General features: G+C 32.4%; 1 protein-coding gene and 1 pseudogene across 1 annotated transcript; both read left to right on the top strand.

Annotated features, from left to right (window-relative positions):
- The first annotated feature begins 11,146 nt into the window (after positions 1–11,146).
- On the top strand, positions 11,147–12,068 carry LOC131181995 (uncharacterized; annotated as a pseudogene).
- A 4,050-nt stretch (positions 12,069–16,118) lies between these two features.
- Positions 16,119–20,469, top strand: LOC110649784 (protein argonaute 2). The gene is made up of 3 exons (XM_021804484.2): positions 16,119–16,669; positions 17,386–18,580; positions 18,856–20,469. The coding sequence occupies exons 1-3, from the start codon at positions 16,276–16,278 to the stop codon at positions 20,279–20,281; spliced, it is 3,015 nt and encodes a 1,004-aa protein (XP_021660176.2). The 5' UTR covers positions 16,119–16,275; the 3' UTR covers positions 20,282–20,469.
- The last annotated feature ends 1,001 nt before the right edge of the window (positions 20,470–21,470 follow it).

Genomic DNA, 21,470 nt, shown 5'->3' with positions numbered 1-21,470 from the left:
TGACGCTACATTATCATTTTTAGCGAATAAAAATAATGTTACTGGTTTCTTATTACTATTTTGCCTACTCTTTTTGAAGCTGCCAAGTGCAAAACTTTCTTGGTTTCTTATCTATTTTTGAGTAGATGGATGTGCAGATTAAAAATTGTGTACAAACAGATAGCCGTTGCATCACTTCAGAGCTGCTGATTTACATGGGAATGACAAGAATTACACATAAACCATGGAAGTTGTTTATTAGGCTATCTTTGAAAGAGCATAATGTAATGTAATTAATTATGTAATGCAATCAATGTTGCAATATAAACAATATAAAGTAATGATAATTTTTTTTAATATTTAATTTATTTATGGTGTTAATTTAGTCTTTACTTTACGCTGCTTATATTTTTAATTTTGCAACCAATACTTACGTATGTTGACAGAGCAAATAAAGGTAACAGAGGAAAGCAAAACTTGGAAGATAAATACAAATAGCAAAAGAAAGACCACACACCTAACGGCAGGAAATGGAATGAGGAGAAAGTAAGCTACAAAAAGAAAGAGCAGTTTTATAAGGAACTGTAGCAATAGTGAAGAAATACAAAACCAATTCTTGTGAGTGGGAGTTTGGAGGTACAAAAGCATAGCATAAGAATCTCCAACTTGGGTACAAAAGCAAGTTGTAAGGATTGTGCAAGCATCTTGTGAAAGGTACAAAAACTGGTTGAAGAAAATGGTGAGCTGATGCAAGGAAATGAGAAAAATGGTACACAGGTAGAGGTGGCATAAATGGACATAAGGATGGAAAGAGAGGAAACAAGCCTATGACACTGCACAAATGAGCAGAGGTAGTGGAAAAAGGAAGATCACGTAAGTAGCATGAAGGAAAGGAAATCTAAAGTACATACGATTGAAGAAGAATATTGAATCTAAAATACATATGCTTGAAGAAGAACATTGGTTGAGCTTGGAAGAAAAATGGCATTTTTTTTTATGAAAACGATGTCGTTTTTACGTGATAGCGAAAATGAAAAGAACACCTCATTGAGAAAAAAATTCCCTTTCCCCATGACTACACCGGATGCTGTTTATAATTTTTTCACCCCACCATCTTAACCTTAATAAATATTTACAAAATTATCATATCTTCTTAATCTCAAAATACTAAAAATTTCCTATGAGTTTTAAAGCATATTTGTCATTACTATTGAAATTTTTATTGAGAAAGTCACATTTTTAGATATACTAATTAGTGGATATGAAAAAATAATTTAAAATTAAATTTAATAAGTTTTAATTTTAAAAATATTAAAATAATAAAATAATTTTTTTAAAATTAATTTTTAATAATATTTAAAATTATTCTTTTATTTAAAAAAATAATTTTAAACGTTTAAATATAATGCGAAACAAGCAATTAACGAGCTTGCACGGTGTTTGGGAAGGGAGGAAAGAAAATAAAAGATGGAAGGAAAATAAAAATGGGAAAGTAAGGAATGAAAATAAAAATTATTTTTCTTCCCTTTGTTTGGATTGAGAGAGGAAAATATTAGAGGAAAAGTTATTTTATGAATAGTAAAATTATAACTTTACCTTTAAATTAAAAAAAAAACTATTAAGTATAGAGATATTTTTATATTTTTAAATATTTTTCTCTTACTTTTTCCTCAATTTGGAGAGAAAGGAGAAAAAGATAAAATAATTTTATTTTCCCTCCAATATTTTTCATTTCCCTTTATTTTCCGCTCAATCCAAACAAAAGAATGAAAAATAAATTTATTTTCCCCTCATATTTTCTTTCCCCTCTTATTTTCCTCCCTTCCCAAACATACCTTGGTGTTTTGAATTTATGAGTAGTCATTATCATTTTATTCAAATGACGTACCATTTCTATTAGGTCAGCTGTTGACCTTTTTTTATTAAATTTTAAAATATTTCACAATTTAATTTATCCCTCGTAAAGAATTTAAGAATGCCTCTGTGATCAATTTGTCTTAAAAAATTATGCCGTAAATTTTAATAATGAGAATTAAATTCAGCCTGATAAATTAAGGAAATACTATTACCACTCGATCTAATTGCTAATTATAATAACTACTTAATTATAAAAAAATTATAATTATATAATTTCATGCATTTATAAAAAAGAAAAGGATTAAGAACGGTTCCTTTAAAAAAAATAATTAATGGCCCATTACCAAAGTCCAAAAGGGAATATTTAAAATGCACTCACACTATAATTTGAATATTTATAAATTATCTTGTGAATGTTGATTATGAAAATTAAATTCAAAATAATAAATTATTTGGGCTTGAATTAATTGGTATTATTATAATTACTTAATTATAAAAAAATTATATAATTATATGTCTAACACCCCTAATTTTTAAATTTATTATTTTATGGATAAATATTAATATTTTATTTTATTTAAATTTTAGAAAATTATTTGAAATTTTTCGGATTTTAGAACTCGGGTTTGATTTTTCTTAATATAAAACTTTGATAATTTTTAAAAATTAATTTAAAAACCAAGTGGCAAAACTAAAAATATATTTAGACTCTATGAATTTTTCTGAGTTTTCTAGAATTTTTTCAAAATTTTTAGGCCTCGTTTTTTGTCCTAGGGCAGAGTAAAAATTCAAATTTTTTATCTCAAATCGGATCGGCTGAATCGAACCAGACCAGATCGGACCAGTCGAATCGGACCGGCCCCTTCCCTTTTTCTTCCCCTTCCCGCGTCGGCGACCCTCTCCCCTTCTCTCCTCATTTTCTCTCTCCTCCCTCCACCCCTGGCCAACCAGCCACCTCCCAACCCTCCCCAATAACCGGCGCACCTCCCTCGCCTATACCCCGCTGCCGGCAGGCCTTCAGGCTGCTGAAAACGTTGCGCGAAACAACCCATTCGCGCGCACGCCGCTTCACTTTCCCGGGCCGATTCAGTTCAATTCGGCCATCAATCGGACCAGGTCTTATCCCAAAACACTTCTACACCTCGAGAGCTTTCTATAGACACTAAGAACACTAAAATCCATTGAGCGGTTTGCCTAATTTTTGTTCGAAAAGTTTTGGCCCATTTTGACTTTAGGGCTAGATTTCTCGAAAACCGTAAACCCCACAAAAAATCCAAGAGTACTAGAGTGCTCCACTCGTCGAGAGCTTCGCGGCAAAAACCATTTCAAATTTTTCTGACACCATTTTTCGATGGGTCTTGCGAGACTTCACAGTGTTTTTTCAAACATTAAATGAGCTTAGAAAATTCCGTAAAAATTATATACTAACCCTCGTATTGTGGGCTTCGAGTAGGTACCTTCAATTCTCAGAAATTTAACAGTTACTCGGGTTTGCAATTTCGGGCCAGGCAAACAGGCTACCGAAAAAGTCTCCGAATTGGGTTGAGGCTATAGGCTACCCTACCATTTTCAGATTTCCCGAACACGTCTCCAGGGTCAGAATTGGCAGAGGTAAACCCGAACCCTCATTTTCTTAATTATCTAGTGCTTGATTTTGATTAAAAATCTATAAAATATTCATGGTAGATTAGAAAAATATAATTCCTTTTGTGTTAGCTCTATAATATTGCTAAGGATCGCTGGGCAAAGTTTTAGAATTTTTAGAGTTCATTTGGGTAGTTTTTGCAAAATGGGTAATTGTAGGGACTAAATTATAATTTTTTAAATTATGATTGTGGACTATTTGGGTAGGCCCAGGAGAGGCCATGTGATGTGATTGAGTAGTGGATGTGTGACTTGTGGATATAAAAGTGCATTTTGAACCTTTTTTCAGGTTGGGTAGATCCTAGGTATAGGGGAGACTCTGCCGGATTTTCGGCACAATTTAGGATGTCTTTGGTCTTTTCTAAACTTGTATTGAGTCAAATATATTAAAAATTGCAATAAAATTTTGTCAGGTGAGCTGGGACAGCCTTCCTTCTCCGCCCAGCCTCCGCAATGACCGCGGTTAAGTCTGTGAGTAAAATATTAATTTTAATTATAATTTCGATATTATTATATGTTCAATTGTATAATGTTTAAATTATGATTTGGTAATGAATGATTTATGTTCAACTTTTTAAATTTTGTTGTGCACCATTGAGTAAAATATACTCAGCGATTGCTTCTTTTGCTGTCGCAGATAGGAGCAAGGAGAAAGCAGCAGAGTGAGCTGCTGTTGATAAGACTACACTGATTTTTTGTATGGGTATTTATTTATACCCTTGTAAATTTGACTTGATGTAAATAATCTTTTGTTCATATGTATTTAAGTAGTTAGATGAGCAGTTGTACATTAAAGTTTATAATAATATTATTTTTTATTTTCCTTTTGTAAATTAAGACTTGTGTATATAAATTTAATTTAATGTAATGTTTATGAGTCTATCGAATTATTTTGAAAAGAAAAATTTTGAGTTGTGAATCTTGAATTGAAATTTGGTTGAATTGTATTGATTTGAGAATATATTGGCAGTTGGGGTTGAGAAATGAAATTATTGGGAGTGTTTTCACAGGTTTTGAAGAACTAATTTTTCCCAATTATAGCTAGCACTCTGCTAAAATTTTTACAAAAACTGCAAAAAATAGAATTTATCAAATATTTTACTTAGGTTTTAAACTTAAGTTAAAAGTTTTTAATTCCTACAAAAAATACTCGCCACCTTCAAAAGAAATAAAATTGTTTTAAAATCCTTTGTAGTGTATTTAATGGGTTATCGGTAGGCGAAGTTCGGTAATTCATTAAGTATACTACGGGATCATGTTATACCTTACAGAGGGATAAGGTGTGACATGTTTAAGTGGTATCAGAGTAATGGTTTTAAAATAAATTTTGAACTGTGAATTTGAAATATTTTGTCAGTAAATACCACTGCTCAAATGTTTGATACATATGACATATTTACATCATGAATATGCACTAACGGAGGTCAACCTCTTTGTGTTTATTATCAGGAAGTAGAAAATTTCTGGAATCAGAATGGAAGAAGGGGATCATTCCGTAGAACAGTCTGTTGAGGCTGAGGTACAAAGGGAAGCCCCAGCACTCCAGAATGTGAGTGGGTCAGCCACTCCAGCTCCACCTCAAGCACCACAGTTTCCTGCTCAGTTTGCACAGTAGATGGCTGCGTTGTTTCAACAAATGGCTAGGAATCTTCCAACACAAGCTTAGACACAAGCCCCTGCAGCACAACTACAGCCCCCAGCAAGACAATATGAGAAGTTAATGAAATTTGGGGCTACAGAATTCAAAGGAACAGTAGATCCACTGGAAGCGGAACAGTGGATCCACTGGAAGCACAACAGTGGTTAAAGAGGATGGAATGAGTTTTTAGAAAACTATAGTGTGCTGAAGAGTTAAAGTTCGAATATTCAGTATCACTTCTCTAAGGGAATGCATATGAATGGTAGAAGGCCATCCCCCATAGCCTGGTAGAGCCTCCAGTTCTCACTTGGACAGACTTTCTGAGAGAATTCAGACAAAAATGGATCCTTGATACTTATGTAGACATGAAGCTGCAAGAATTTTTAAGTCTGAAGCAAGGGGACAAAACAATAGCAGAGTATGAGCGGGATTTCTCTCGATTAAGCCACTATGCCGGAAGCTTGGTTACCACCCATAGAGACCGATGCAAGAGGTTTGAGGCTGGGTTAAGGCCTACTTTGAGAATGCAAATAGTGGGATTTCGATACCAAAATTTTTCTGAATTGATTTCACAAGCTTTGGAACTTGAAAGGATTGAGTTGGAAGGGTCAATTAAAAAGAGCACATAAGAGAAAGAGAAAACAGAAAAAGTTACTGATCAAGCTACAGAAAGTAGTTCGAGGAAGAGAAAATATTTTAGAGGATCTAGCTCACGCGAATCGGGTAGAGGTAGATCTTCTGGATAGAAAACACCCCAATTCGATCAGCAAACTCAGCAGACAACTAGAAATACATTGTTGAATCGACTTTACGAAACTTGTGGTAAACCACATAGTGGGGTATGTTATAGAGCCATAGGAGCATGTTTTAATTGTGGAGGAACTGGTCATTTTGCTGAGGATTATGTAAGTCCACGCCATTATAGATCATTCACTATGTTAGAAGGATCAGCCCAGGTTTCTACTCCAAAGAGTTTGCCACCAGTTAGTAGAGGCAGAGGCAGAGGTAGGGGTAGTACACTTGGAAGTCAGAGTACTGTGAATAAGCCAGAACAAGGTGATGCTCTAGCTAGAGTATACACTATGTGGCAGAGGGACGAGGATGAGACTTCTGGCATTGTTGCTGGTATTTTCTCAATTTTTAACTAAGATATATATATATATATGTATAAAAATTAATTTTGATATATTAGTGACTAGTCTTTTTAGAATCAGTTTTGGAAGAGTTTGTTAGCGAAAGAATCAGTTTTCAGTGAAACCTGACCTGCGAGACAGAATCAGAGTTTCCCAACACAGAGACCCGCAATTGATGAAGATTATAGAAAGAGTACAACAAGGTAAAGGTGGTGAGCTTGGATTTGCCAATGATAGCGCTCTTATGCAAGGTTTCAGGAAATGTGTGCCCGACGTGGACATTCTCAGAAATGAAATCATGCGAGAGGCACACTACACATTGTACAATATCCACCCAGGCTCCACCAAGATGTACCATGATGTGAAAGATGGCTACTGGTAGAATGACATGAAAAGAGACATAGCAGACTTTGTGTCCAAGTGCTTGACTTGTCAGAAGGTGAAGTTTGAACACCAGAGGCCTTCAGAAAGAGCTCCCTATCCCAGAATGGAAGTGGGAAATGATCACTATGGATTTTGTAACTGGTTTACCTCGTACCACGCGGGGATATGATTCGATATGGGTAATTGTAGATCATCTTACTAAATCAGCTCATTTCTTGCCTGTGAAAATCACATATTCTGTTGCACAGTATGCCCGACTTTATGTTCGAGAAATAGTCAGATTGCATGGAGTTCCTGCTTCCATAATATCTGATAGAGGGCCCCAGTTCACTTCTAAGTTTTGGAGAAAGCTGCAAAAGGCACTTGGCATGCAATTAAACTTTAGTACTGCCTTCCACCCTCAGATAGATGGGCAGTTTGAAAGGACAATCCAAACACTGGAAGACATGCTTCGCATGTGTGTTTTGGATTTTGGAGGTCAATGGGATGATCAGCTACCCTTGGTAGAGCTTGCCTACAACAACAGTTATCATTTCAGCATCGGGATGGCACCCTATGAGGCTCTAAATGGCAGAAAGTGTAGGTCTCCTCTATGTTGGACTGAAGTGGGAGAAGTGAGGGTGCATGTTGTAGACCTAGTGCAGTACACTTTAGAGATAGTTCCTTTAATCAGGGAACGATTGAAAACAGCTTTCAATAGACAGAAGAGTTATATAAATCCCAGATGGAGGGATATAGAGTTTGCAGTAGGCGATTACGTATTCCTGAAGGTTTCTCCAATGAAGGGAGTCATGAGATTTGGAAAAAATGGTAAATTGGCACCTAGGTATATTGGACATTTTGAAGTTACTGATAGAGTTGGAGCAGTTGCCTACTGGTTGGAGTTACCACTCAACCTTTCTCATGTTCATCATGTATTTCACATCTCCATGCTCAGGAAATACATACTTGATCCTTGTCATATGTTACAATTGGATATAGTAGAGCTGAAAGAAGACTTGACGTTTGAGGAGCAGCTAGTAGCCATAGTGGACTACCAAGTGAGGCAGCTAAGATCAAAACAGATCCCTATGGTTAAGGTTTTGTGGAGGAGTCAGTCAGTGGAAGAATGCACCTAGGAGTTATAGTGGGACATGCGTAGCAAGTACCCTTATTTATTCAATGTATAATTTTGTTTTTTTATTTTGTCTTGTATAAAATTCGAGGACGAATTTTCTGTGAGGGGAAGAATGTAACACCCCTAATTTTAAAATTTATTATTTTATGGGTAAATATTAATATTTTGTTTTATTTAAATTTTGGAAAATTATTTGAAATTTTTTGGATTTTAAAAATCAGGTTTGATTTTCCAAAAATATAAAACTTTGATATTTTTAAAAATTAATTTAAAGACCATGTGGTAAAACTAAAAATATATTTGAATTTTATGAATTTTTCTGAGTTTTCTAGAATTTTTTCGAAATTTTTCTGAGTCAAAAACTCTCCGTTGAATGATCAATTTTATGGATGGACTCTGTCCGGTTGAATTCTTGAAATTGGGCCCAAATGGGCCTTAAGATTGGGTTGAGAAATAGTTAGACTTACTACGAGTCTCGAGGCTTTAGGCCGGTCCAGGTCCTAGTACTGGTCCGGCCCATAGGTTGGGTCACGACAACATGCTTATTAAAAAAGTAGACTTACTTTCAAACTGTGTAATATTACTATCGAGAAAATTATTTTATTAAAATATATTAATTAAATGGTATTAAAAAATAATTTAAAATTAAATTTTATAAATCTTAATTATAAAAATATTAAAATAATAAATAATTTTTTTAAAAGCATCTAAAATAATATTTTTTTAAGAGCATTTAAAATGATGTTTTTCCCCTTAAAGAACTGTTTTCATCCTCCAACCACAACACCATTTGAGTCTATAGGGATTAAAATATGTTTCTGAATAATTAGTTAAGGAACATTAAAAAATTATTTAAAAATTAATTTTAATAAATTTTAATTTTTAAAATACTAAAATAATAAAATAGTTTGAAATTTTTTCAATGGTATTTAAAATATTTTTTTTTAATATAATTTTAATTTTCAAACTATAATGCTCGTAGGGTGTGCAATCTGTCAGTTTAATTCTGAATCAAATCAATAAAAAAAAAACTTAAAGTGGATCTTACAAAAAATATAAACCGAAGCAAATCGATAATATAAATATAATCAAACCAAGTCAATATATGTCGATCCGGTTCAATTTTAACCAATGATTATTTTACACCGTATCTTATTTAGATTCTAATTATAAAAAAAAAAAAAATCCCATTCAACCTTCAAACCAAATATTTGAACATTCAAACGAAAAATTTCAATATCATTTTAAAAAATCTATTCAACAATTACATAATTGCAGATTTACTACAAACAATCCCAAAAACTATCGTTCTCTGTTTTGTTCAATTAAAAAGGTACCGTAACAAAAAGGAAAAAAAAAAAAAAAAAGGACCCAAGCACAACACATTCTGATTCCCAAATTTCAACAATTTCCCAATAGAAACAAAAATATCTGAAATCAAATCTCAATAATTCTCAGATTTCAAATCTCAACATAAGAAAAAACTAATTAAGACAAACCCATAAATTGGCCATAGCCAAAAGCCAAAAATTCAGAAGTTAGAACCCAGGTAGATCTAAGGAGAAGGAAGGCAATACTCGAACTGTACAACGCCAGGAAGAGGTGGGAAGCATCAAACCTACAGGGAAAGCCACATACAAATAAGACGGCTTCTGTAATGTTGATGAAGACGTGAGATGTAGAGAGCAAGCAAAGTGAGCTAGAGAGAAGAAAGCGAGAGAATAAACAATGAGAGTAGGAGAAGTGAGTGAGAAGTGTGTCTATAGAGAGCTCGAACTCATAAAAGGATGAATGTATTCACCATTAGATTAAATTTTTGCATAGAGATTCGTGTACCTTATATATATATTAATTAATTTTGTTCATATTTCGATATAAATATTTAATTTAACGGTAATTAAACTCGTTCTAATATGAGTTCGAGTTTATATTAAATACACCCACAAGAGAAAAGGAGGTGGTTAGGACTTTGGGGGTCTCCAGTTTAGACAGGTGGACTTGTTGAAAATAACCTGTTTTCTTTTCTTACAGGTCAAACTAGAATAGTTCAATTTACTTTTATTATCTTTTGTTAAATTCTAGAACTCTGCATGTACCAGTAGTGTATTATCCTTATCTAGGGTTGTGTTAACTAAACTTTTGGAGTTGTAACCTTATTTATGTGGAAATATTTGGATGCATGAGATATTCATTTCTTTGGATGAGGGAGCTGAGTTTCCATTTGATTATTTATTTGGTTTGAGGATTGTGAGGGTCAGCTGAGCTCCCAATATTGTTGTTTTATTGATTTATAGGTAGAATGAATTAAGGCTCCCCGTTTGATAGTCTAATTTATGGTCGGATTCCATCCACTTGATTTCTTAAAATTAGATTATATTTATGTGCTTTATGGTTGGGCTAGAAATAGGTAGGCTTACTACGGGATTTAGGAGCCTTATACTGACCCAAATTCTAGTGTCGGTCCGGCCCAGAAAATAAATCGTGACAAAACCCTTCAATTCAATCTTGATTCACAAACCTTTAAAGATTAAATTCTGCTGGTTGATTTTTGGTTGATTTTGCGGGAGCTTTTGAAAATTATGATATGACATAATATGTATATTTGGGCACATTTTTTGATTGATTTATGAACTGTAGATTTAATTTTCAGAAGCAGATTGATCTTGACTTTCGTTTTTCTCTTTTGAATCTTGGTGATTGTTGCTACAGCCTACGTTTAAAGTCACTTCTTCTTCTGAGGCTCCTGGAAATTTTGCTACGCTCTCTTTGTGATCTTGGGCCACTGTCACATTTGTGCCTTCTTGTTTCTTCTTGTTTAAGTATTTATTTACCTGGCTTGTCTATCGGATTAGATGAATGTTCTCATAGTAAATTTTTCTCAGATTTTATTTTTAATAAATTATTTACTTATAAAATAGTAATCAATTTAATTTCAACTTCAATTTTAACACTAGACCTTGTCCATGTTTAATGTTAATAAATTATACTTTCCCTAAGTAAGTGTAATATAATTTATCAAAATTTTTTTTAATTTAATATATATTAAATTATATTATGAGCATTATTTAAGAGAAAATTTATTTCTTCAAAAATTAATTTATATATCAGAAGATATATTTATATTATATTTACTAAAAAATAAATTCTCTGAAAATTTATTTTTCAAATATGGAATTTCTGAAAATTTACTTTTCAAATAGGGAATTTTAAACCAAATGAGACCTAAAATTAAATTGCTAAAAATAAAATTATATTTCTAAACTTTGATCTGATTAAAGCCAAATTGATCTTTTATCTGTCTTAAAAGAGTAAGCAACACAGTTTAAATAAATAAAATAAAAATACTCCTTTCAGATTTTATTTAATCTCTCACAAAAAAAAAAGGGGCAGTCTATGCAAGTAAAAGCCACAATTAGATTAGCCCATCTCTCAAAATATGCACCAGAGCATGTATTAGCTCCAACTATACCTATCCTTGCTAAGTTTCTCCTCACTGACATTTCAAACAATTTAATTCAGTCCATTCAAGAAGCAGCCGCATATTGTTTGAACCGAATTTCATGTCAAGGTTATGGTGTTTTGGCCTCAGAGATAGGCCAATCTGGTGTTACACATTCTATCTTAAGTTTGTTGCCCCAGTCCAAAAATAGGTTCAGAAAGGTTTTGATAAAATGTGTTTTGGTGTCTTGTTAATTTTGGTAACGTAAATCATTTGATTATAGCTAGAAAATGTGGGTTAGAGATCATTATTGATATGTTAAATTCTTGTAGAGATGGGGACAGGCTGTACTTGTTGGAGATTTTAAGTGCATAGCCAGTGTTGAGGTTGCAGAATAGAACGGCTTAGATTGGGAGGGCTTAATTTCTTTTTGAGCCGGTTAGGTATGGTAGCATGATATCAAGAGAGAGAGCTTGTCAAGCAGTAGGATGACTTGCTGTCGCAAGCCGTGCAAGGTCTATGCTTGTGGAATTAGGAGCAATTCCATTGCTTATTGAATTATTTCAAGATGGACATTGTTACAAGCACTCAGTTTCAGTTGTTAGAAAATCAGATGCAGTTCCAGTTTTGGTTGAGCTTTTGAGGGATGGGAATGGTGAAGTTAGGGGAAAGGTATCAGGGGCTATTGCTCAGTTGAGTTATAATGAGGCTGATCGAGCTGCACTTGCTGATTCAGGGGAAGTTCCAATTCTCATTGAATTATTGTATGAGTTAGAGGAGTTGAAGGATAATGCTGCTGAGATTCTTGTGAATTTGGCTGAAGATCCGTGCAGCATAATACAATATTTGAAGCAGTTGATGTTCCTTCATTCCTGAGTTTGCAGAATAGAATGGCTTGACTTCTTGTTTCAAATGAGCGCATGGTTAGATCACTAAGACGTTGAGCATTGAATAGCTTACTCGGGATATATGTATTGCCTAATTTTCTTATATGGTATTTCTTTCATCTGTTTTAAAGGTTCGTAAGTTGTAATGCTTATACACGTTGTGACAGTAGCAATAAATGATCTGTTCTTTTGCATATTCTATGAAGTTTTGAGAGCATGGGTTGTGGTGGGGGTGGGGCCGGGGTGCGGGTGGGTTTGTTGTGTGTGTGGGTTGGGTAAGGTAAGCATGTTAATTTTTTTATTAAATTAATTGAATCCAATCAAAAATTAAAATGTATTAAAATTTAAAATCAAACTAAATCATATTATTTAGGTTAAAAAATCAAATCAATTGAGCTGAATTAAATTAATTCAATTCAAATTTTCGATTTAATATGAAAACGACGCACCCTTACAAACAAGAGCCAGAACACGTTTTTCTATTCAGAAGCTTTCTTGTTAGGTTCCCTTCCCTCAGCTTCCTTCACTGGTAACTGCATTTTGCTTCCGAAACAAGGGGTTCGCATGTGAGAGTGAGGCTCCTACAACGTGAAAGGAATGGACTAACCCTTTTCCACTTGTTAACAACGCAAAACCTCTCTATTCTGCAAGAATAATGAATTAATTATATAATAATAAATTAATAATAACGAATGTCATAAATCATTTTTTTTTAAGTTTTTTTTCTAAATTATAATTATTTTTTCATTTATTTTTTTATCGAATGTCATAAATCATCTTTCACAATAGCTTCAATATATATGCAAGATAATTAATTTATTAAATAATTTATTTATATAATTTTTATAATAATTCTCAAATAGGGAACACTAGTTAATTTATTATTCTATGAGTTAATTCTACATGAGATATTGTATTTTGAGAATTTTTAAAAAGAAAAAAGAATTTTAAAGAAGGAAAAATAATAATAATTGTAAATTAGAGCTGATAGTGATAAATTTGAACTGTTATTTTATCTAACAGTAACAGTAAAAGTAAAAATATCTAACAATAATAAGACGAATAGCATAAAAAATTAAAAGAAGAATGGAAGAACTAAAAAAGAATAATAAATTGAACAGAATTAGCGGAATATCAGTGCATAGTAGTGTGTATATGCATATATAATCTAAAAAATAAATAAATTTTTATTATTAAATTATTTTTTAAAATTTTTGCTTAATTAATTTAATTTAAATAAAATTTTTAAATAGTAACTTTTAAATTAATTTATGATAAAATTATTTTAAATGATATTTTTTAAATTTTTTATATATATAAATTAATGGTAGTTTATATAATTGCTTTACTTAAAATATAGTAATATTATTTTATTTATAAAACTATTTAAAATGTGCTGATAAAATCAGTCAAATAAATTGAGTAATAATAAATTATTACTTAAGCTGATAAAATTATAAATTTAGACTATTTTAACATTTGATTCATTGATCAAGTTATTATATATATTCTATTTTTTATTTAGTTTCAGTTAATATTTTCAATTATTTTTGTTTGTAGTCAAATTTTTAATGTAATTCTATTTTTATGTATCTTTAGCATTTTTGGACTATAAAAAAATTTTAGTTATTTAATTAAAATGGAAAAATATTCCAATGTAAAAAAGTAAGTAAAATAGAAGTGGAAAAAAAAATGATGGCTAACCCCTTATAGTAAATACTTGAAATATAACTCTCAACTTTTTAATTCAACTCTTTTTAAAAAAAAAAAAAATTTATTTTAATTTTGTTATACTTAATGGAGTGTGAAAGGTAAAATAAGAATTAAAAGTAATAAGATTTATAAATCTAGATCAATAACTTTTAAGAGAAGTAATAAAAATAATAGAGCAATTTTAAATCTAGATCAATAACTTTTAAGAGAAGTAATAAAAATAATAGAGCAATTTAAAAGTGGATTTAAGAGCAATTAGATAAAAGAGAATACTGAGTGAGAATAAAGATTTGGTGTGTGTCAAATAATAGAAAGTATTAATTGCTAAAGAGAAAATTCAGATCAAATTTAATTAGGTCATCAGCTCATTGTTAATTAAAAAAAAATGTTATTCTTTAATTGAAAAAATGGTAACATTGCTATTTAAAATATTAAAAGTCTAAAATGTTGGTCATAAACTTTGGCCAAATAAGTTGATAATTGCTTTCAAATTAGTGGCCTTAATGGCTATAATAATAATAATAATAATAATAATAATAATAATAATAATAATAATAATAATTTTATTTTATTTTATTTTTTAAGATTTAATGAAATATTAAACACTTTGGGTTAGTAAATCATCAATAATTAAGCATTAAATATAATTATAGTCAATATGTTTAAAAGTATTTTATTAAATGGTTTTGATTTTCTTTTAAAATAAATACGAGTTTTAATTTTACTAACGTTTTCAAATTAAAAATTAAGGAATATGATAATTGATGATAATTATATTTAATAATTATATATTATAACTATTTACAAAATACAAAAAAAATTAACATTAATTTTTCTTTTTTTAAAAAAATTAAAAATTAACATTAATTTTTCTTTTTTTTTAAAAAAATTAAAAATTCATAGATAGGCATTACTTTTAATAATTATATATATTTTAAAAAAATTAAATTATTAATTTCTTATAAAGATTTAAATATTCCCTAATACTTGATTTTAATTTAGGGTAAATATTTTAAAGGAAATTAAATATTCAATCGTAGAAATAATTAGAGATTCATCATAATATTCGTTGAATTTTGGAATTAAACATCTTGGGTTGAGTCGAGAAATCATTAGTAATTAAATACTAAATTTAATTATAATAAATGTATTAAAAAATATTCTATTAAATATTTTTGATTTTCCTTTAAAATAAATATGAATCTTAATTTTATTATCACGTTTTCAAGTTTAAAATTAAAGAGCATGATAATGGATGATAATTATATTTAGTAATTAATAAATTTTAAAATTAATTAAGAATTATATTTAAAATATTAAATTATGTAATATTATATATTATAACTGTTTAAGAAATACAGAAAAAATTATTATAAATAAATTTAATTAAAAATTATTATTTTATATGAATGTGATAAATTTAAAATCTTAAACAAGTTTAAAATCATATATGGCAAAAATAATTATCAGTAATAAATACAATTTAAAATCATCACTTAATATAAAAAATTATCATCAATAAATTTAATTAAAAATAACTACTTAATATAAATATAATAAATTTTACGTGGAAGAATAAAAAAAAAAAGGCAAACTTGAAATTTTTTGTTGCAAAAAAAATTATCATCAATAAATATAATTTAAAATTATTACTTGATATAAATAATATAAATTTGAAAATCTATTTGACAAAATTAAGAAAAATTTTACCTATTTTATATGGATTGGTAAATTAGGAAAAATTAGAGGAAAAAAGACGATTTGTTATTCTTTTTCTACCAAATTTTCCCGCCCTTTTCCTCGCTACAAATGAAACGTCAACTCCAATAAAGGGAATATTAAAAAACGAAAGACCATTGGCGCCATTCCAGTTACTGCCCACTGCTTCCCAATGAGTGGCTCTTCCCATTTCTTTCCTCCTACTCTTATAGCTTGGTCTCATGAAAATAAATTTAATAATTATTAAATTATATATAATTTAATTAATTTTACATAAATCATATAATTTTACTTATTTGATAAAAATAATTTATATATAAAAATATTTTTTTATAAACATTATTTTTAAAAATAATATTTTTTATTATTATTTAATTATAATATTAAAATAATAATATATATTCATATCATAATTAAAATTTTGTTTATTTTTTTAAAAATTATTTTAAAATAAAATAATTTAAATTTTTTAATCAGAAAATATTATTTGTTAATTTATTTTCTTCAATCCTCGAACACCAAAAACACGAAAAATGTAACAAAACAATATGGAGCCTACCTGGCATGGGAGCTTAACCGTTATTCTTCTCAGTCGGGCAACGCGGAAGGAATGGACCAACAATTCCTTCCTTGTGTACTGCGCAAAACCTCTCTAACTCGCTCTATTTAATTCCCTCTTGTTTGGCATTTCTTTCCAACCATATACAGATTTTCTCGAGTTTCTTTCAAGTTTATAGCTAGTTTTTTTGTTGGGTCTTTCATCAATGGAGAGATACTCTGCTGGGAGAGGAAGAGGGACTGGAGGAGGAAGGAGCGGTGAGGATGGTGGACGCGGTCGTGGTCGTGGTCGTGGTCGGGGTCGTGGTCGTGGTCGCGGAGGTGATCATCAACACCGTTCTCGTCATCAGCAACAGCAGATTTTGGTTCCAGGCCAAGGTGGTCGAACCCAAACCCAATGGCAGTCGAGTCCTGGCCAGGGTGGCCGTGGTAGTGGTCTTGTAGGGCCCGCACGAGGTGGGCATGGGGGTATTGGTGGAGCAGGAGGAGGAAGAGGGGACTGGGGGCCTGCCGGTGGCAGGTTTCAAGGACCCTCTAGCTCTGCTGTTCCTGTTCATTCACGGATAGAGCAACAGGAGTCTTCTTGTGAAAAACTTTCTGGTATGATTCTGTTTCTAAGCTAGAATTTTAAACTGGTTTACCCGTAATGCTTTTTGTCTAATCCTGTTGTTAGTTTAATCAACTTAGTTTGTTGTGATTACGATAGAGAAAATTAATTTTGTTACTTGCCTTTGAGAACTGCTTTGATTTGATCATTGAAAATGTGTTGTGTGTGTGTGTTTAATTGACATTCTTGGGGCCAACTTTTTGCTGATAAGCTCATGATAAATTCTCAGGTTTTCTTGTTTTTTGCCTTTTGGCTCATAATTACAACTTTCATAATTTGGTTCATATCTCTAAGTTGGGAAACTAAAATTGATATGCCCATTTGAGACCTATTATAAAGGGCGGAGGAAGGGGGTTTGGAACTTGAATCTGCTGCTTATGCTACTCAAACTTGAAAAACTGGTAGTTAGTTGGAATGACGAGTTCATAGATTGTTGCAACCATTTGCTTGTTCTGTTTTATCAGTTAATGAATAAACGAAAAACAAGAATCATGAAGGATGGTTTTGTTATTTTATTCTGAAGTAGTTATTTTGCAATCTGTGGATGGAAGTGCTATTCAACAAGCTTTGGTATGTTTGAGAGATTATTTACTTTGAATTTCTAGTTTTTCATAATTCCAAGTTAAATTTGTTTTTTTCATTATAACAATCTTTAAAATTCCCTGGCTAAACATAATTTTATTTTTTTGTTCTTTGAATTTTTTGACAGAGCCTATTGTTCCAGCTATGCAATCAATAAAAATTTCAACATCTTCACCTCTAGAAGTTGCAGGCAAACTTGTACCAATCAAACGACCTGACCATGGTGGAAAAAATGATATTGGGGGTAGAAGGCTTTGTGTTAATCATTTTCTGCTTAACTATAACTCTGGGGGCATCATAAGGCACTATGATGTTGATGTCAAACCAGATTTGCCCCCCAAAAATGTTCAGGCTATGAAGGTTCCAAAGGCTGTCCTGTCTTTGATTCGCAACAAGTTATTCTCAGATGACCCTGACAAGTTCCCCATGTCAATGACTGCATATGATGGTGAGAAAAACATATTCAGTGCGGTGCCACTACCCACTGGAACATTTAAGGTGGAATTATCGAACGAGGAAGGCATGAATATCCGTCACTTCACAGTTGCAGTTCAGCTTGTGAATGAGCTTAAATGTACCAAGTTGGATGATTACATAAGTGGCAAATGCTTGAGCATCCCTCGTGATGTGCTACAAGCTTTGGATGTGGTCATGAAGGAGAATCCTGCAAGGCAAATGATCTATGCTTGTCGAAGTTTTCATCCTACCAGACCTGACCCACGAGATGACCTTGGGCATGGCATCACAGTTTCTAGAGGGATTAAATATAGCTTGAAGCCAACCGCTCAGGGTCTGGCCTTGTGTCTGGACTATTCAGTTTTTCCATTTTGCAAACAAATGCCCGTTATAGATTTTCTCAAGGAGCAAATTCCTGAGTTCAATCCAAACAATTTCACAAGGTTCAGGAAGCAAGTCGAGACAGTTTTGAAGGGATTGAAAGTTACTGTGACTCACAGAACAACAAATCAGAAGTACAAAATTGCTGGATTATCTGATGAGAACACACAGGATATTTCTTTTGACATTGAAAACCCGAATGACCAGACCCCTCTGAGGAAAGTTAGCGTTGTTTCTTATTATAAAGAAAAATACAACAAGGATATTATGCACAAAAACATACCAAGCTTAGATTTAGGGAAAAAAAGCAACAGGAAAAATTATGTTCCTATGGAGTTCTGCATGATAGCTGGGGGGCAGAGGTATGCAAAGGAGCTTTTGGACAAAAAACTATCAGAAAATTTAAGGAAGATTTCATTAGCTTCACCAAAGGTCAGAGAAAACAAAATATATGACATGGTACACGATAGAGATGGACCATGCAGGTAAGTAACTTACATTAAAATGAATATGGAATATGACTGCCATATATTTTCTGGTTGCATTCTTATCTCCTAGGATTGCTTTAAGTTGTTAGGGAGACCATATATTCCTTTAATTGGTTTTCACCATCTGTGTAGTTTTATAATTTATAGAGAAACTTCATGCTTATGCACATTTTATTTACCAAGTTCAAAACACAACTATTTGAAATGGAATTGCATGTTGGTTTGAGTTATTTCTATGGTGCTTATAGTTCTTTTTTTGTTCCCCCTGGCAGTGGAGATACCACTCAAAATTTTGGAATTGGGGTGGATGTGAAAATGACGAGAGTTACTGGTCGGGTTATTGAGCCACCAGAGTTAAAGCTTGGCACTTCAGCGAGAACATGGACAAAGGTAACAGTTGATAGAGTTAAATGTGATTGGAACCTTAGAAGAAACTCAGTTATTTCCAGCAAACCAATTAGGCTATGGGGAGTACTTGACTTTGGCTCTTTTAGTATTGGAAAAGCCATTCCTGAGCTGATCTCTCGCAGCAAAAGACTGGGCATCGACATGAGCCTGCCTCTTTTCAACGATCGTCTTCAGATGAATTTATTATATGATGTTGATAATCTCCATCAACTGCTCGAAAGAATTAAAAGTGAGTCATATAAAATTCATGGAACACATTTGCAGATTCTCGTTTGTGTGATGCCTCGCGAGGATCCTGGTTACAAAAATCTCAAACGGATAAGTGAGACCAAAGTTGGTATCCTAACTCAATGTTGTTTAACTAAAAATTGCAATAGAGCTAATAAAGATCAGTTTCTTGCAAATATTGCTCTAAAGATCAATGCGAAGCTTGGGGGCAGCAATGTGGAGCTCATCAAGCAGCCCCAGTGCTTGCAAAGTAAAGGCCATGTTATGTTTGTTGGTGCTGATGTTAATCATCCGGGTTCTTACAACTTAACAAGTCCTTCAATTGCGGCTGTTGTTGGCACCATGAATTGGCCAGCCGCAAATCAATATATTGCACGTATTTGTCCCCAATACCATCGAGTAGAAAAGATTCTCAAATTTGGCGGCATGTGTTTGGAGCTTGTAAATACTTATAATAGGCTAAATCAGGCAAGGCCGGAGAAGATTGTACTATTTCGTGATGGAGTAAGTGATGGCCAGTTTGATATGGTTCTCAATGAAGAACTTATGGATCTCAAGATGACATTTGAAGCATTGAATTACTTCCCAACCATCACTGTCGTTGTTGCACAGAAGCGACACATGACTCGGTTGTTTGTAGTTGGCGATATGGATGAAAATGTGCCTCCAGGCATTGTGGTGGACACAAAAATTACGCATCCTTTTGGATTTGACTTCTATCTTTGCAGTCATTATGGTCATATTGGAACGAGCAAACCAGCCCACTACCATGTGTTGTGGGATGAGAATGGTTTTACTTCTGATGAATTGCAGGAGCTTATTTACAGCATGTGCTTCACATGTGCTCAGTGCACTAAGCCTGTCTCACTAGTCCCTCCAGTGTGGTACGCTGACCGTGCTGCTTATAGAGGTCGGCTTTACCATGATTCAATTGAGTGGTATCAGCCTTCAGCTTCACCATCGTCTTCATCATCACCACCTTCAAGATCATCAACCACTTCTTTTGATGAGCAGCTGTACAAGTTGCATCCTAATCTGGAAAACTCAATGTTTTTCATTTGAGGCATCCCCTCCTCTTTCCACAGGAAGGGACAGGAGATAGATACACAGGAAGGGACAAGTCTGTCAATGTTTTTCTCTTCCTTGCTGCCTCATATATGAGTTGAGCGAGGAGAAAGGTGTAGTATTTGATGCTACATTGCTACTCTTATCATTGTCAGTGAATAAAAATACTATTACTGGTTTCTTTATTACTATCTCAATATGATTTGAAGAAATTTGTATCACTCAAAAACATATCAGTCCATGCTTATGCGTATCTCAAATCAGGATGATTGCTTATAGTGCATTAGTGTACTTGAGTTGATTGATAATACTTGCAGCAGTAATGAAGAATCATCCTACAGGAGTTTTCTTGGATTTTATTAGAGCTTCCCTGTTGTCTGCCTTGGAATTTTTCATTCGCCCTAGACTTCCATTAGTCCCCGATCCCCTGTTTTTCAAAATCAAAATCATCAAATTTACCTGTAAGCCACTAAAAATCATCAGGTTCTTGCACAAGATTGTCCATTTTGGCTTTGTAGAATAGAAAATTGTAATTTCATTGATTTCGGATGATAGAGTTCATCATCAGTAGAAGTTCATAGAAGCTTTGCAAGCTACTTGGAAATGAATGAAAAGCGGAAGTTAGAACCTTCAACAATGACCAATGCTCACTTTACAGTAATGGAAGTAAAGAAGGAATCTTGGGTTATTGGGTAGACTAAAAGTAGACAACTTGCAAGACTGTATTATCTTAATTAATTTGGGCCTTGTGATATGCTGTTGGCTGATACGCAAATTGTAAAGTTAAAATTAGAGTTGTAGTTAAGCACTTCTTGAGTTTAGGTTTTCTTAGTTGTGTTTGAAAGTTGGAGGATGGCAAACTCAATGGCAACTCATACTGGCGTTGCTACTTGCACAAATGGCTAGAAAACTCACCCAATTTTTCTATCTTCCTCTTCTCTTCTAGACGGTGCGATCAGTCTAGAGAGGGACAGGGTTTTATATTTCTCGAAATTTGAGCGTATAACTCCAAAAACATGATGGAATTCACATGGGTAGGAGGATTTCAGAAATTACTTGTACTTGAATTAATTGGTATTATTATAATTAAATAATTATAAAAAAATATATAATTACATATTCTTTTTATAAATAAAAAATGATGGACTCCACTTCGAGTCTCTAGGACGCATTTTTCTATTCTGAA

This window comes from Hevea brasiliensis, chromosome 8 (assembly GCF_030052815.1).
Source record: "Hevea brasiliensis isolate MT/VB/25A 57/8 chromosome 8, ASM3005281v1, whole genome shotgun sequence".
NCBI lineage: Eukaryota > Viridiplantae > Streptophyta > Magnoliopsida > Malpighiales > Euphorbiaceae > Hevea > Hevea brasiliensis.
The sequence above is the reverse complement of the archived record's forward strand: the minus strand, read 5'-3'. Positions and strand labels throughout refer to the sequence as shown.

Bases quoted from the DNA above. Each gene is read 5' to 3' on its own strand.
- LOC110649784 (XM_021804484.2), top strand. From the start codon at position 16,276: ATGGAGAGATACTCTGCTGGGAGAGGAAGAGGGACTGGAGGAGGAAGG. The intron at 16,670-17,385 runs GTATGATTCTGT...ATTTTTTGACAG, and splicing joins TTCTTGTGAAAAACTTTCTG to AGCCTATTGTTCCAGCTATG. The intron at 18,581-18,855 runs GTAAGTAACTTA...TCCCCCTGGCAG, and splicing joins GATAGAGATGGACCATGCAG to TGGAGATACCACTCAAAATT.